This window comes from Melozone crissalis, unplaced genomic scaffold (assembly GCF_028551555.1).
Source record: "Melozone crissalis strain CALT ecotype California unplaced genomic scaffold, PUWL_Pcris_2 ptg000002l_1, whole genome shotgun sequence".
Taxonomy (NCBI): domain Eukaryota; kingdom Metazoa; phylum Chordata; class Aves; order Passeriformes; family Passerellidae; genus Melozone; species Melozone crissalis.
In genome coordinates, this window is record NW_026535780.1 from 24,925,649 (window position 1) to 24,938,611 (window position 12,963).

At 36.8% G+C, this 12,963-nt stretch overlaps 1 protein-coding gene across 2 annotated transcripts in view; it reads left to right on the top strand.

Annotated features, from left to right (window-relative positions):
- The window catches only part of ZFPM2 (zinc finger protein, FOG family member 2), a 308,818-nt gene that overhangs the window by 143,254 nt on the left and 152,601 nt on the right, over positions 1 to 12,963 (top strand). For both annotated transcript variants that reach the window (XM_054271098.1, XM_054271181.1), the window contains one exon: positions 4,059 to 4,177. In XM_054271098.1, coding sequence (XP_054127073.1) covers positions 4,059 to 4,177 — 119 coding nt within the window. The remainder of the gene's footprint in view (positions 1 to 4,058; positions 4,178 to 12,963) is intronic.

The following is a 12,963-nucleotide window of genomic DNA, read 5'->3' on the forward strand; positions in this document are numbered from 1 at the left end:
CGGACTTTAAAAGTATGCTACATCAACAAGATAAGAGAAACAGCCCACAGCACTAACAGCATTATCTTTTACCAAAATTGATTAGCCCATACTATGTGTCTCAAATATTTTGTATAAACTTACTCAGCAACCTGGAAATAAATGTGTTCCTGAAGAACAAGCTGTGGGAAAAAACCCCAAAAACTACTTGCTCTGTAGCAAGGAAAGGACAAGTAAATATCACTAAATGAAATGTCTCTTAAGTAATTTTTTTTCCTTACTCACAAAAACTAGAAGCAGGGCATCACTTCCTCTCTACTTGTATTTCTTAGTGCTGCTTCTATCATACTTCTTGCTGTCCTTTTCAGCTGGAGAGCTGACAAGTCTGGGATGAAGAGAGTAAAACTACTTCTCTACTTTGCGTGGAAATTATGAGTATATCACATATTTTATTCCAGGGGTAGGAAGGTGTTCTGTTAGAATTTGCTGTTATGGGAAGGAACTTGTATTCAGTACTGAGATGGTCTGTTGCAGTTGCTGATTACTTGAGGCGCCTAACAGTGTTTGGCACAGAATTTTCTGCTTCCTTTGGGTTTGAACATGGATTAAAGAAGGCTGCAGCAGCTTTTCATGCCTTCTTTTCTTTTCCTCCCCACATGTTGGAATTTCCATGGACAAGTATGTGTGAAAAGTCAGTACCAGCTGAGTCTTTACACTTCTTACTGTGAGTGGTGATACAGCAATGAAGTCTCAGATCCTCTTCCTTCTCCTGATGTAATCTGTGAAGACTCTGAGCAGTTGTGCAGGGGATGGTAGCTGTAGAGAGCACTTCAGATTTACATCTGAACTTCCTCTGGGGCTGAAGGGGAAAATCTTGTCTTGCTGACACATTTTTCAAACCCTTTTAATTAAGTCACAGGGTGAGGTTCTCATTTTCCAGCAAACACCCTTGAAGTCACACATTACATAGGGCCACAGGTATGGCATTTAAACCAGTATCCCTGTGGGAAGTCAGCAGTGAGCAGGGGACAGCTGCAGTTACATCAAGTGAGAGACTGACCCCCTGTGTGCTGCAGTTGTGCTACCATTCACCAAATAGGAAATCTCAGAGGAGAAAAATGTTGTAAATAAGTAGAGAGAAGTTGCAGGCAGTGTCAATTTTTTTCCTCTAAAAAACCAAAGATATTCAGATGAAAAAAACAAAATCTTTGCCAAGGACTAAATTGTAATGTGCTGCACCTTGTATAAGCATAACCAGATTGTCTCGTTTTGCCTAAAAATGCAAGCAGATTGTCCTTCCCGACTCTGACATTCACCCATAGCATTAAAATGGCTGCTAGTCATGGTGACAAGAGAGAAATGTATCCTTTTTGGAGAACTGCAATACAGAGAAACAGAAAGGTTTTGAAGCAAAACATTTTGTTACCCTGTCTGCAATCCACTCCTCTTTCATAGCGTTCTAAGTATGTGGGGAAACACAGCAGTTTCAGTACAATTCAGCATGATGTTACCCCATAGGCAGAATATTTCAAAGTATTCATATATATTGAATATTGCCTGAACTACAGCTTGGAACTGTAACAAAAGAGAATAAGAGAGAAAATCCATAGTACCTTATTTAATTATCAACAGAAGGGAAAAATATATTTGGGAAAAAACAAAAGCTTGTTCTTATGCTTGCCTCAAAACTGGACTACCTATCAGGTATAAGATTCATGGTATTAATTTTATTAAAAATATAATGTGTAATGATGTGTACCTTAAAACTTTGGTAGCTTTTTGGATATCAGTGGTTGATCTGCCCTAAGTTTGTCGTTCTTAATCCATTAAAAGACAGGCCTGCTTGTAAATCCACAGGTACAGATAAGGAGTCACTGTTTGACTGTGTCTGAACCCTTTTCAAATGAAAAATGTCAGTGGCAGAAAGGGAGGCTGAATTATTTTTTAAAAGGGTTTTCAAAGATTCTCATGATTCCTCTGGTATCAGTTAAATGTGACATGTCCATAGACATGGCTGTTTTTTAGTGTGTAAAAGCAAGCAAATGCTGCAGTTTTCATCTCTCTGTAGAGAGAAAATGCTGCAGTATGGCTAAGTGATAAACATGTTACTTTGCAATTTCTCTCTTCCATAATTAACATATAAAGAGATTTTTAAAGCTAATGCAATTTGTAACAATGTGACTGTGAGAAGGAAAAAATGCTTTTGTGGTTGCTTGGGTTTTTTTTTTCTGTTTGGACTCATATATGTCACATGTGTAAATTAGATATAATTAATCCATAAGCTTTCCTGCTCACATACTGTCTCTTAAAATGTCATAGCACTGTCATGATGGGGACTCACCCACATACAGAGAAGCTTTTGTAAACCAGTACAGCTCTATTTCCTAGATTTGTTCCAGTTTGCAGGAAGGATCTGATGCACGATTTTACGTAGAGTAGTTTTGTAATCTGCAACACTCAGAGGTGAAATTTAGGTTTCTGTGCTTGAAAATGGAAGCTGGAGCCAGCTCTTCTCTTTGGAAGATGGTCAAGATTAACCCCTGTGGACAAGTAAAAGCTTTGTGGCCTGACTGCAGTGTAAATCCAGGCATCCAGGGGAATGTTTAGCTGGGGGAAGTTGTGGAGGCTGCCTGTGAGCCAGGAGGAGTTACTCACTTCCTTCAGCCCAAGGTTCATTTCACAACAACCACCAGTGCTAAATCTGGGACGAATTGACTTCTTGCACAGTTGGACTTTGCTCTGTTTGTGGAAAAGCACCATCCTTATTTGGGGTGGAGTTGTTGAGATGTGCTGATGCAAAAGACAGGAATCACTGTTGCATCTGTTTGGTATGGAAAGGGAGCAAGGGGCTTTAGCAGTCATGGAAAACAAATCATGAAAAAATCACGGCTGTAGTGAAGTGGAGGTGAGCTCTGAGAACAACAGATTTTTTGCCTACCTTCAGGAAAGGGAAAGCTTGGAAGTGCAAGAGCATGGAAAAAAGCAGTCAGATATCCAACTGGAAAAGTACAGATCAGCCTGTCCTTGTTCCATTGTATCCCTATGAAAGTCTGAAACCAGAATTTATTTAGAAAATAGTATTAGAAATTGTGTATATGAATATAACTGTTGCTGTATTTTTAAATGAAATGTTTGTTCATAAAAAGTAGTCTTAGTGAAGAGACTGGTTTCAAAGAAGGGTTGTCCAGACTAATATTTTAATCTTTAAATAAAATGAAAAAATATGGGATGGGAAGGGTGGTGACTGAATTTATTTTTCCCTTCATGAGAATGATGAATTGTGTTATTCTTTCACTTTAATGAAAAATCCAGAAAAGTTAAGGTGAGCAAAAGCAAAAATTTCTCTTTTAGGTGGTTAGTTCTGAAGTCTTTGCTTTCAAATAGAAAATTTATTTAAAAGAATATCATGCACTAAAAATCATTATGCACTAAGAAAACACTATCATACAGCTTTCCCATTGCTTTTACTTATTTTGTCTGATAATATTAGACAAAATTATTTTCAGAATTATTTTTTGTTTAATTCAGAAATCATACTGTCTGTAAAATCTCAAAAGTTTAAAATCCTTTCTGTAATTGCAGTAAATGCTTTTAGCAATATCTTGGAGGTTTAGTGAATTTTTTATGGCTATATGCTGTTTTTCTCAAATTGTCAGTTGCTGCATGCTTCAAAATGTGATCTTGTGCAGCAAAATGCATCAAGGAGGTTAAAGCACCAGGTGTGGCTGCTGTTGGACCCTCTCTTTTCAGCAGTCATTTCCCCCTTCCTCAGCACTTCTTAAGAACTCTTACGGAATGCTATTCTGAATAAAATTGCTTTCAAACTCTAATGTGTGTGAAAAGATGCAAGAAAGGAATGGGACTTTCTGAACCAAATTTGAATATAATTATAAGGGAAAAAGGTTTGTTTTTCTTTTGCAGGATGACAAGATCAGTTGTTTTTCAGGCAAGCATAATTAATTCTCATTATATTGGTCCTCAGAACATTGTGCTTGTAAAACCAACACAAAGGGAGAGGTGGTTGTTGTCAAGGCATGAGTGAAAGTACTCTCAACACTGCTTGTTTTCTTTGTTTGCAGGAGAGTTGGAGGTGGTCCAGAAAGACGGGGAGCGCAAGATTCAGAGCCGGCAGCAGCTTCCGGTCGGAACAACATGGGGGCCTTTCACTGGGAAGATGGATCTGAATAATAACACCTTGGTATGTAGATGCTGTGAGACACTTCTCTTTGTTATGCTGTGTGCCATTCTTCAGGGAGCAGCCTGGATTGCTCCTCAGACGGAGCGTTTGGAAACAGACATTGTTAGCTTTAGCGGACAGTGGTATTTGGCTCTTCTCCAACTCCTTCATCTATGGCAACCATCCACATGAAGTTATTTGGAGCACAGGTTAATAGTGTTTAACTTGTTCTTTTACTGAAGGGAAATGTCACTTCCTTGTTTGCTGAACCAAGGTGTTGTGTTTCAGTAGTAATATCTGTTTTTTTTCGTGGTTTTCTAAATTTTTCATAGTATTAATTGCTGAATACTTAATTTGCATTAAAGAAATGTATCAAAAATAAATAACTACATTATTTTAAGATAAAATTAATTAAATTTGCCTTAATGTAATTGAACATAGCAAAATCTTCCATCAAATTCACATTTTTTTGAAAAGCATCAAAAGACACCTGTCATATAATATATTCTCAATTAGCCTCATTTTTTATTCTGATTGCATAAAGTATGTAGACCATTTTACTTTAAAGTAATGATCTCACTTCAGTGCACTGAAAATCATGTCATTTCTAGGTCTTCATTTCATCTTTGTTTGTGTTGGTTTTAAGTCTGAGCTTCAATATTATTTGTGTATAGTTCAGATTAGTTTTCTGAAAATATCAGGAAGGAAACAACTAATATCTCTAGGAAGGTTTAAACAGTTTTGGAACATGCATTGCCCTGTGGGATACTTCTGAAGAACCATTATCTGCAGCTGGATCACTGTTTGCTATTACAGACCTTGCACTGAATGTATTTAGGATAAAGACATGTGGGACAGTTTCACAGGAAGGGATTACAGGAATTTTGGGTACACACCTCTGTGCTTCAAAGGGAGAAACTGAGATTCCCAGTGTTCCCCAGCACTGGGTGTCGTCCTGCCCTTGCAGGACCTGAAGAGAGTGAGGAGCCCTGAGTTGCTGATGAATCATTTGGGACAGTGTGAGGGAGGGGTTGTGTGATTGTGTGTCATTTGGGACAGTTGTGAGGGGGGACAAAAGGGGAAATTTATTTTCTTCAACTCCTCCCTAGAGAACCTATGCCTATGTAATGGAGTTCTCTTTCTAAGGATTATTGGATAGGATGCATTTTACTTTCGGTAAATATGCATATTAAAATTTGAGTGAAGCATTATTCTGAGTACATAGCATAGTATGGTATAGATATAATGCATAGTAGACATTTAAAATCTTACTATTTTGTACTCGTTAGTGTACTTTATTCATCAAATGGTACTAAGAAATGTTACAGAAAGTGGCATGGAAACTTTGTCTGAGTTTCCAAAAGTTCAGTATTCCCAATCCAGATCAGACTTCCCATTCAGGCACCTGAATAAAGAATAGATTTTCAGAAGTACTGCAGAGTCAAAGCACCTTATTTGTTAGAAAGGAAAACTGGAAAATTTGAACTTGTCTCATTTTTTCCATCAATTTAATTTTTATTTCTTCATCTATTTCATTATTGGCCTGTCATCATTCTCAAAATGTTTTCCATAGAAGGTCATATGTGACAACCACCTGTAATTCAAATAATTTTCTGAATCCCAGCGTAACTAGTTTCATTACCTTTCATATAACAGAAACCTTAGTCATGTTGTAGCTCAAAGTGTCTCCAGAATCCATACTGTAGAGAAATGCCAGTTTGGTTTTGTCTACTTGTACCACTTCATCAGGTATAGACAACATGCAGATAATGTTTAAGTATAGGAGGTGGTATTGATTGTCCCTTCTCTACAAAATTTATCTTTATCAGATATTCTTAGAATGAATTTACAACATGTCAGCACGCAGCCAATCATACAGTCATATTGTATCTCTTTTTTTTTTGGATGGAGTTGTAGAACCACAACCCTTGCAGAACCTTGCTTCTCCCTTAATAGCACAGGAATGTTTTAAGATATGTTATTGCTTTTTAAACTTGGGCAAATACCATTTTTTCTATATCAAAAGCATTTAGTTAAGATAGTTGGGTTTTAATGAACTGGCAATGGAGCAATGTGCAGAACTGACTTTAAATTTTTGTATTGTAATAGGCTAGAACAGCTTTCTCAGTATAGTTCACAGAGACATTAAATGAAAATCTTCAGGATTTTTTCTCACTAAACTGGAAAGCTACATTTTATTTTTAAATTAAAAATCATAAAGTCTATTTTTACTAATACTTGAAAGATTTTACTTTTGTTTTGGTTACAAATATAGACACATTTGGAAATCTGAAAAAGTTTCTTTAAACAGAATTTTAGTTCTCACAAATATTGTTGTGTCCCCTGAGCAACTCCATTCCTTGAAAAAGTCAAAACTGAACTGAGCATCATCTTGAGCAATCTGATTTAACTTCGAAGTTGCATCTGACTTTGAAGTTAGCCCTGCTTTGAGCAGGACTTTTTACTGGATGACCTCCAGAGATCTCTTCCAACCTGAGCTATTCTCTGATTCTAAGTATTTTTCTTTTTCCCAAATATCAGATGTTTACTGTAATCCTACATCTTTTACTTTAAAATGCTGTGTGAAGAAATGCAAACGTTTTGATGAAACTTTAATTTGCTGTTAAAGCAACAAAACTCCTACATCAGAAGCATCAGCTTCTACATGGTTTTCTTTTATCTTTTTTTTTTTGTCTTGAAATTATTCTGGGTTTTTTTATGGCTTTTTTGACCCATTTGATTACTTATCTCACTATTGTACATGTTCTCTGTTGTTCATCAGAGGAATTGAGATTCTTTACTTAGGTTATTAATATCTGTTTTGGGAAGCTCATTTGGGTAGAGCCTCAAATCCCTAGAATTCAATCAAACTTTCCCATGAAGAGCTGAAATCTGGTTTATTTAATTTTGAATGAAAATCTCAAACATTATACTGCTATAAACACCAAATTTTTGGAGAAGAGTTTTAATGTGGATTTTTTTTTGTATAGAGAGAAAAGTAAAGAAAAATTCAGGGATCCCCATGTGAGTAAATATCATAACTTTTGCAGCTGCTACCTTTATTGGCAAATCAGTTTGTGTCTCACTAAAAGTGTCTTACCTGACTGTACTGTTTGGTGATTGCAATATGACAGTGCCTCACAGGATTAATTCAGGCTGTAACAATGAGAGCTTACTTATTCCCCTTGCACTCTGCACTGAATGCAGCCTGTACATGTAATATCTTCTTGTTTCCAGCAGTGCTGCATTGCTGAATACGGTCTTGCTGCTGTTGGCTCATGAGATGGAGCAAGTTAATTAATTCAGCACGGTATTTAATTGAGTCACCGTGCCAGATGTCAATTACATTTTAGATCTTTCAAGTTTCTGTCTTGAAATATGTTAGCAGTACACATCTCAGAGTAGTGGAAGACTGGGTACCTTGAACAAAAATTAGTTTAATGCTGTTCACAATTGCAATAGGAATAGCAGGTGTATCAACAGTGTTGCAGCACTGTTGGGAAATATGGTAGAGCAAGATCCCCATCAGGATCTGGTAGGTAGACTTGAAAAGGATGAATGACTAATAAAGTTCTTAATTTTTCTCATCTAAGAGTTTAGCCAGTAGTCATGAATTACATAAAATTCCATTATGAAATAAGGAATGCATTTATTACGGTTACTGTTGATGAAACAATCTGCATGCAGCCAGCAGAAAATCCTAAGACATTGTTTTTAGCAAGTGTTTCTTAGATCTTAAAACTTGTCTAGGGATTTAAGTTTTATTTCAGTTTGACCTTAAGAACTTCTTTTATAATTCTTAAATATTTGTAGATACCTACATAGATACTTGTATTATATTTAAAGTGATAGACCTCCTATTTAGATACTTTCAAATATCTGTTCCTGTAATTTTGCCAAACTACCAAAATTCCTCTGCTCTCAGCTGCATGCATAATTTGTATCTGTCAGCACAATTGGGCATGGAGTTTACTCCCTTCCATTTCCTTCCACTACTTTCACTTTCCATCCACTGTTCGATAATAATTGGGTAGTCCCTAGAAAATAAATGCGTAGAAATATCTTTTCAAGCCTAGAAAATGAACATGTTTCTAGGAAACATGTGTCTGCATGTTTCCATATTTGCTTGAGATTTAATATAGACAAACAGACTCATTAAGAGTTTGAGCAATACTACTGGTGGTCTACAGCTGGTGAGAACTCAGCTGTAGAATGGAAGACAACACAGTTTGACCGTGAAGGCTCCAAATCTGTGTCTTGCTGCATCACAGAAAATTCAGTAGATCATGATATCTACAAATTGATAGAAATATATTTTTATGCATCAGACTCCTAGTTTGTGATTCCGATTCCTGTCTAACAGGAAAGTGGGTTTGCACAAATGCCGAGTCTAATATGAGCATGCAGGTGAAAAGAGCAGAAGACCTTACTAGACTGGACATACAGCCCACTGAAGGAGGAGCTGCTGGGTGTAGGCAGGTCTAAATTCAAGCCACTAGTATCCTAGTTAAGAAAATCTGTTCACTTGCTTCTTTCAGCTGTAAATATTTTCCCTGTTTGAGGGGACAGCTTGATGGGAATGAGGCCCATGGAAACAAAAGTAGCCCTGAACCACGTAGCCCACGATGGATGTCGAGCAGTGGTAGCTCCGGCAGTCGTGTGGAGGCATTCCAAGAGGCCTTTTCCCTTGGCTGCTGCCATCTAGTTTTTGGTGTTAATCTGTGCCCATGGCAGGGTTTTGCAAAGCAAAACAATGATCAGCTGTATTCAGCTCGCCATTCTCATCTCCTTGTTGCAGGGAAGAGCATGCGGGGCAGGCCTGTATGAGCCTGATAAGGAAAAGAGGATTCAATGTGGCTGTGAAGAGAATCCGCAGGAGAAGAATTTGTAGGGTTGGTCCAGGCAAGCAGTAGGACACAGCAGGGACCCTTAAATGGGATCTGGGAGGTTCAACACCAAAGAGACATCTCTGAAAGATATGCTCATGGAACTGTTTGACTGGGTGGTGTGTGAGGGCTGAGAAGCCAAGGTTCAAAATGTAGTAAAGTTATTCCCTCACTAATCTGTGGCTGGTCACTTTGGGTCAGAAACCTCATGTCTGTAGTAAACAGTGACTTTTAATCTTCAGAGTTGCAGCACGAGGTTTTTCTCAGGACTTTTGTTGGAGGTGCTGCATGGCTACAGAGGGGCAATAGTCTGTCCATAGCCAGGCTGTAGCTGGTCCTTAGTTTCTTTTTCTCTTATTCAAACGTGGAGAGGGATAAAGTAGGTTTTATCTTTAAATATCTAATTGCAAATGGAGAATTTGGCTCTTAATAGCACAGAGCAATTTTTATATTTAGTTACCAAAAATAATGTACTGAGTAATGAAACTTGATTCTCATCTTTGTTATATCACTTTTATTCCTTTAAATATTTCAAGTGACTACACAAACATTTCTTTCTAATTTTTTCTACTGTTACTGTCAGTCTCTTTCATGTCTTGATCTAGTTTAAGATCACTTCCTTCCATCCCAAACATGAGCAGATGTTATTGTTGCAGCACTTAGGATAGCACGTGATGTCACCCAACAGCTATGTGCTGATGTGCTGTGCGTGTGTTGGGATTGGCTGCTTAGAACCATAGAATCATTAAGGTTGGAAAACACCTCTAAGATCAGCAAGTCCAGCTGTTAATCCAGCAGCACAGTGTTCACCACTGAATCATGTCCCCATGTAATTCATTCAAATATCTTTTGAACACCTTGGGGATGGGGGTTCCACAAATTCTCTGGGCAGCCTGTTCCAATGCTTGCCAAAGTGAAGATTTTTCTCATATCTAGTGTAAACCTCCTCTGGCACAACTTGAGGCCTTCAAGACTAAAATATTTTAAAAAAATATTGAGATATGCCAAGATGTCCACATGCCATCCATAATGATCTTTGAGAATATTACACCTCACATTAGTTCATCTTTTACCAAGTGTTCTCCCATTTATATAGACATGTAGTTTAGGAGAATGCAATGACAAAAGAGCCATTTTTTTCAAACTTTCATGTGCAATTGTACTTTAGGTGCTTTTCTTTTTTTAAGAACGTATTTCTGCTCTTTTATTTATATTTACACACATTTAAGCAGTACTAATGATATGACAGCAAGATGTGGTAAGGATCTGAATAAACATCCTGTTTTGGACAAATTCAAAAACATTTTTTCCCAACTTGCAGAAGTAGTTTCCAGGTCTCAGACAGGGGATGAAGCAACATGATACAGTATAGGAGAACCTTAATCCTTCTCTTCTGTCAAAATGCTATTTGTACACTGGTGTTAGCACTGCACACCTTACCATAGCCTTCATTTTAAGTTATTAAATATTTAAAGAACATACAAGTAAGACAGGATTCATTCATCTTTATTTTTTCCTTCATTTATTATTTGGTTATTTCCAGAATATCAACAGGGAATTTTTACACAAAATTGTTCTTTTTTTTAACCTTGTTTCCTTAACTTTAGGCCATTTTGACATCCGTTTATCCAAACAGCAGAGCTTTAACATTTCTTTGTAACTATCACTGGTCATTTTGAACGGTTTTAACAATAATTCAGTTACTTGGTGCTTGCCGTGAGCATCTCCATTAAGCAGAATTTACCCTAATACTATTGTAATTAAGTAATAGACTTTTCCAATCATTCCCTTTAAACTAACTCTGTTTCCTGGGAGAAAGCTCAATAAACTATCTGTCCTATTTTGGCAAGCTTCATTTCAGTAGAGGGTCCTTCTGAGAATGGGAATCTACCCTGGGACACGTTGCCAGGCAGCTGCTGAGAGCAGAGCAAGGGGATGGTTCTGCAGAAGAGATGAGGCAAAGTCGGGAGCCTGGGACAGAAAAAAAGGCAAGAAAATTTGGTCCAGAGCCTCCCAGACAGCAGTGGAGGGAGGTGCTATCTCCAGGTGCCAGGCTCTTGCATTTTAGGATGTGGGGAAAAGAGAAAGAAGGAAAGCTGCTTAATTAGAGAATCACTGCAATAAACTTCAGTTGTAACATATTTTTGTGCTTCCAAGAGTCTGTGTCAAATCTTAAAAGGTCTTCTACCTCTGACACCTTTGACACAGTCTGTGTCAAATCTTAAAAGGTCTAATCTTCTCTGTACCACAGGCTTTAAGACTCAGATTCTTATTTTGCTGTTGTTGATTTTGATAAATTTATAACACAACTTTTAGAATGGGATGTAGTCTTATTTTAAAACTTCATGTAAGAAAAAGAATTTATTTATGTCCATTTAAGGTCATTAATATTGCTCACTGAACTACAATACCTGACTGGCACGAGTTCTATACATGTGTTTAAGATGAGCAATTCAGTATTAAATGTTGTCCTCTGAGGAAAATTTTTAAATTCATGCTTTCTATAATAATACTTCTTCTTATTTGTGAAACATGCATATTATAGACTAGGAAGATATAAAATGCCAGATTTAAATATTCAGCAGTTTTGGAAGTAATTTTCTTCTCACTCGATGTTAACACTATCTTTTTTTATTCTGAAATAAAATCCAGTTTCTAAAATGTTGACACATAGTTTCACATTCATAGAACAAGCATGGGAAATTCTAACTCCATCATTTTAGTGACACATAAGGCCATGAAGGTGTTTGTGTCTATGAAGATGTTTGCATTGGTAAGACAAGAATTCAGTAGTTACAATGGGCATGGAACTGAAAGACTAGAAGGCTTGTGCTCTCTCTGTGACCATTTAAAAATAAAATGTCCTGGAAGCTCATGTTTGTTTTTTTTTTTTTGCCTACTACACATAAAGCTGTGCCTGCCTAAGGATAGTTAGCCTTAGGGTACACTGGTAGTGGAAAAAAGCACTGAGAAGCTGTTGCCTGTGGAACTGTGGTAGCACTTTGTTGCACTCAGTATGTTGTCAAGATGTGCTGTCTGGACATACAAATGCATAAGATTATGAAAACATCAACAAATGCTTTCCATAAGACTTGTGGATGCCATAGTAGGCAGTTATTTGGAAAAAAAAAGTGTACTGTAGAAAAAATCCTGGTGTGAAATGTCACATTTTGGTGGTGTCAAAATTTGTTTGCTAATAAAAAGTGCAGAACCATAGGTACCATATCATAGTTACAAGGTACCGTATGATAGTTGCAATAACAATATTTTAAACTTTTGGCTATCTTCATTAAATGAATAAATTACTTAAAGGACTTAAAGGAATGGACCTGTGGCTTCAGTTAAGACTCTTGCTGCTTGCTGATCACTTTCATACAGTGTGATGGAATGATCAAAATTCCAAAGATCTGTTAGCTCCCTTTCCATTTGAAAGAGAAGTAGCCTATAAATTTTCAAGAAGGATGGAAATTAAAGTTACTTCTGGTTGTTTCATTGCAGCCAAATTAACTGTGTTGTGTGAAAGTGTGAGTTTGAACATTTTGAATAGAAAAAAAACCTCTCAATATTTCTAGTAAGTAAATACTGTTAGTACCGTATGTATGAATACATAAATATATTAAAAATGGATATTTTAAAATAAACATGTTAAAAATATAGTAACTATATATACGTGCTTATATATATACCCACCCAATGTAAGTGATCATAAGTGTATAAAAATAGCATATTCTAGTCAGAAGGAGGTATTGACTGTTACTAGGTCTTAAAAATCTCTTTTATTTTAAATACCTCAATTTTGCTGAACTTTCCTCACCATTTGACTGTAGCTCCTTTTCTAATGATGTTGAAATATCCCATGGCCAGTAGCAAAATGAGTCCTTTTCCAGAGGCAGCAAATCTACTTTGCACTACCAAAGTATG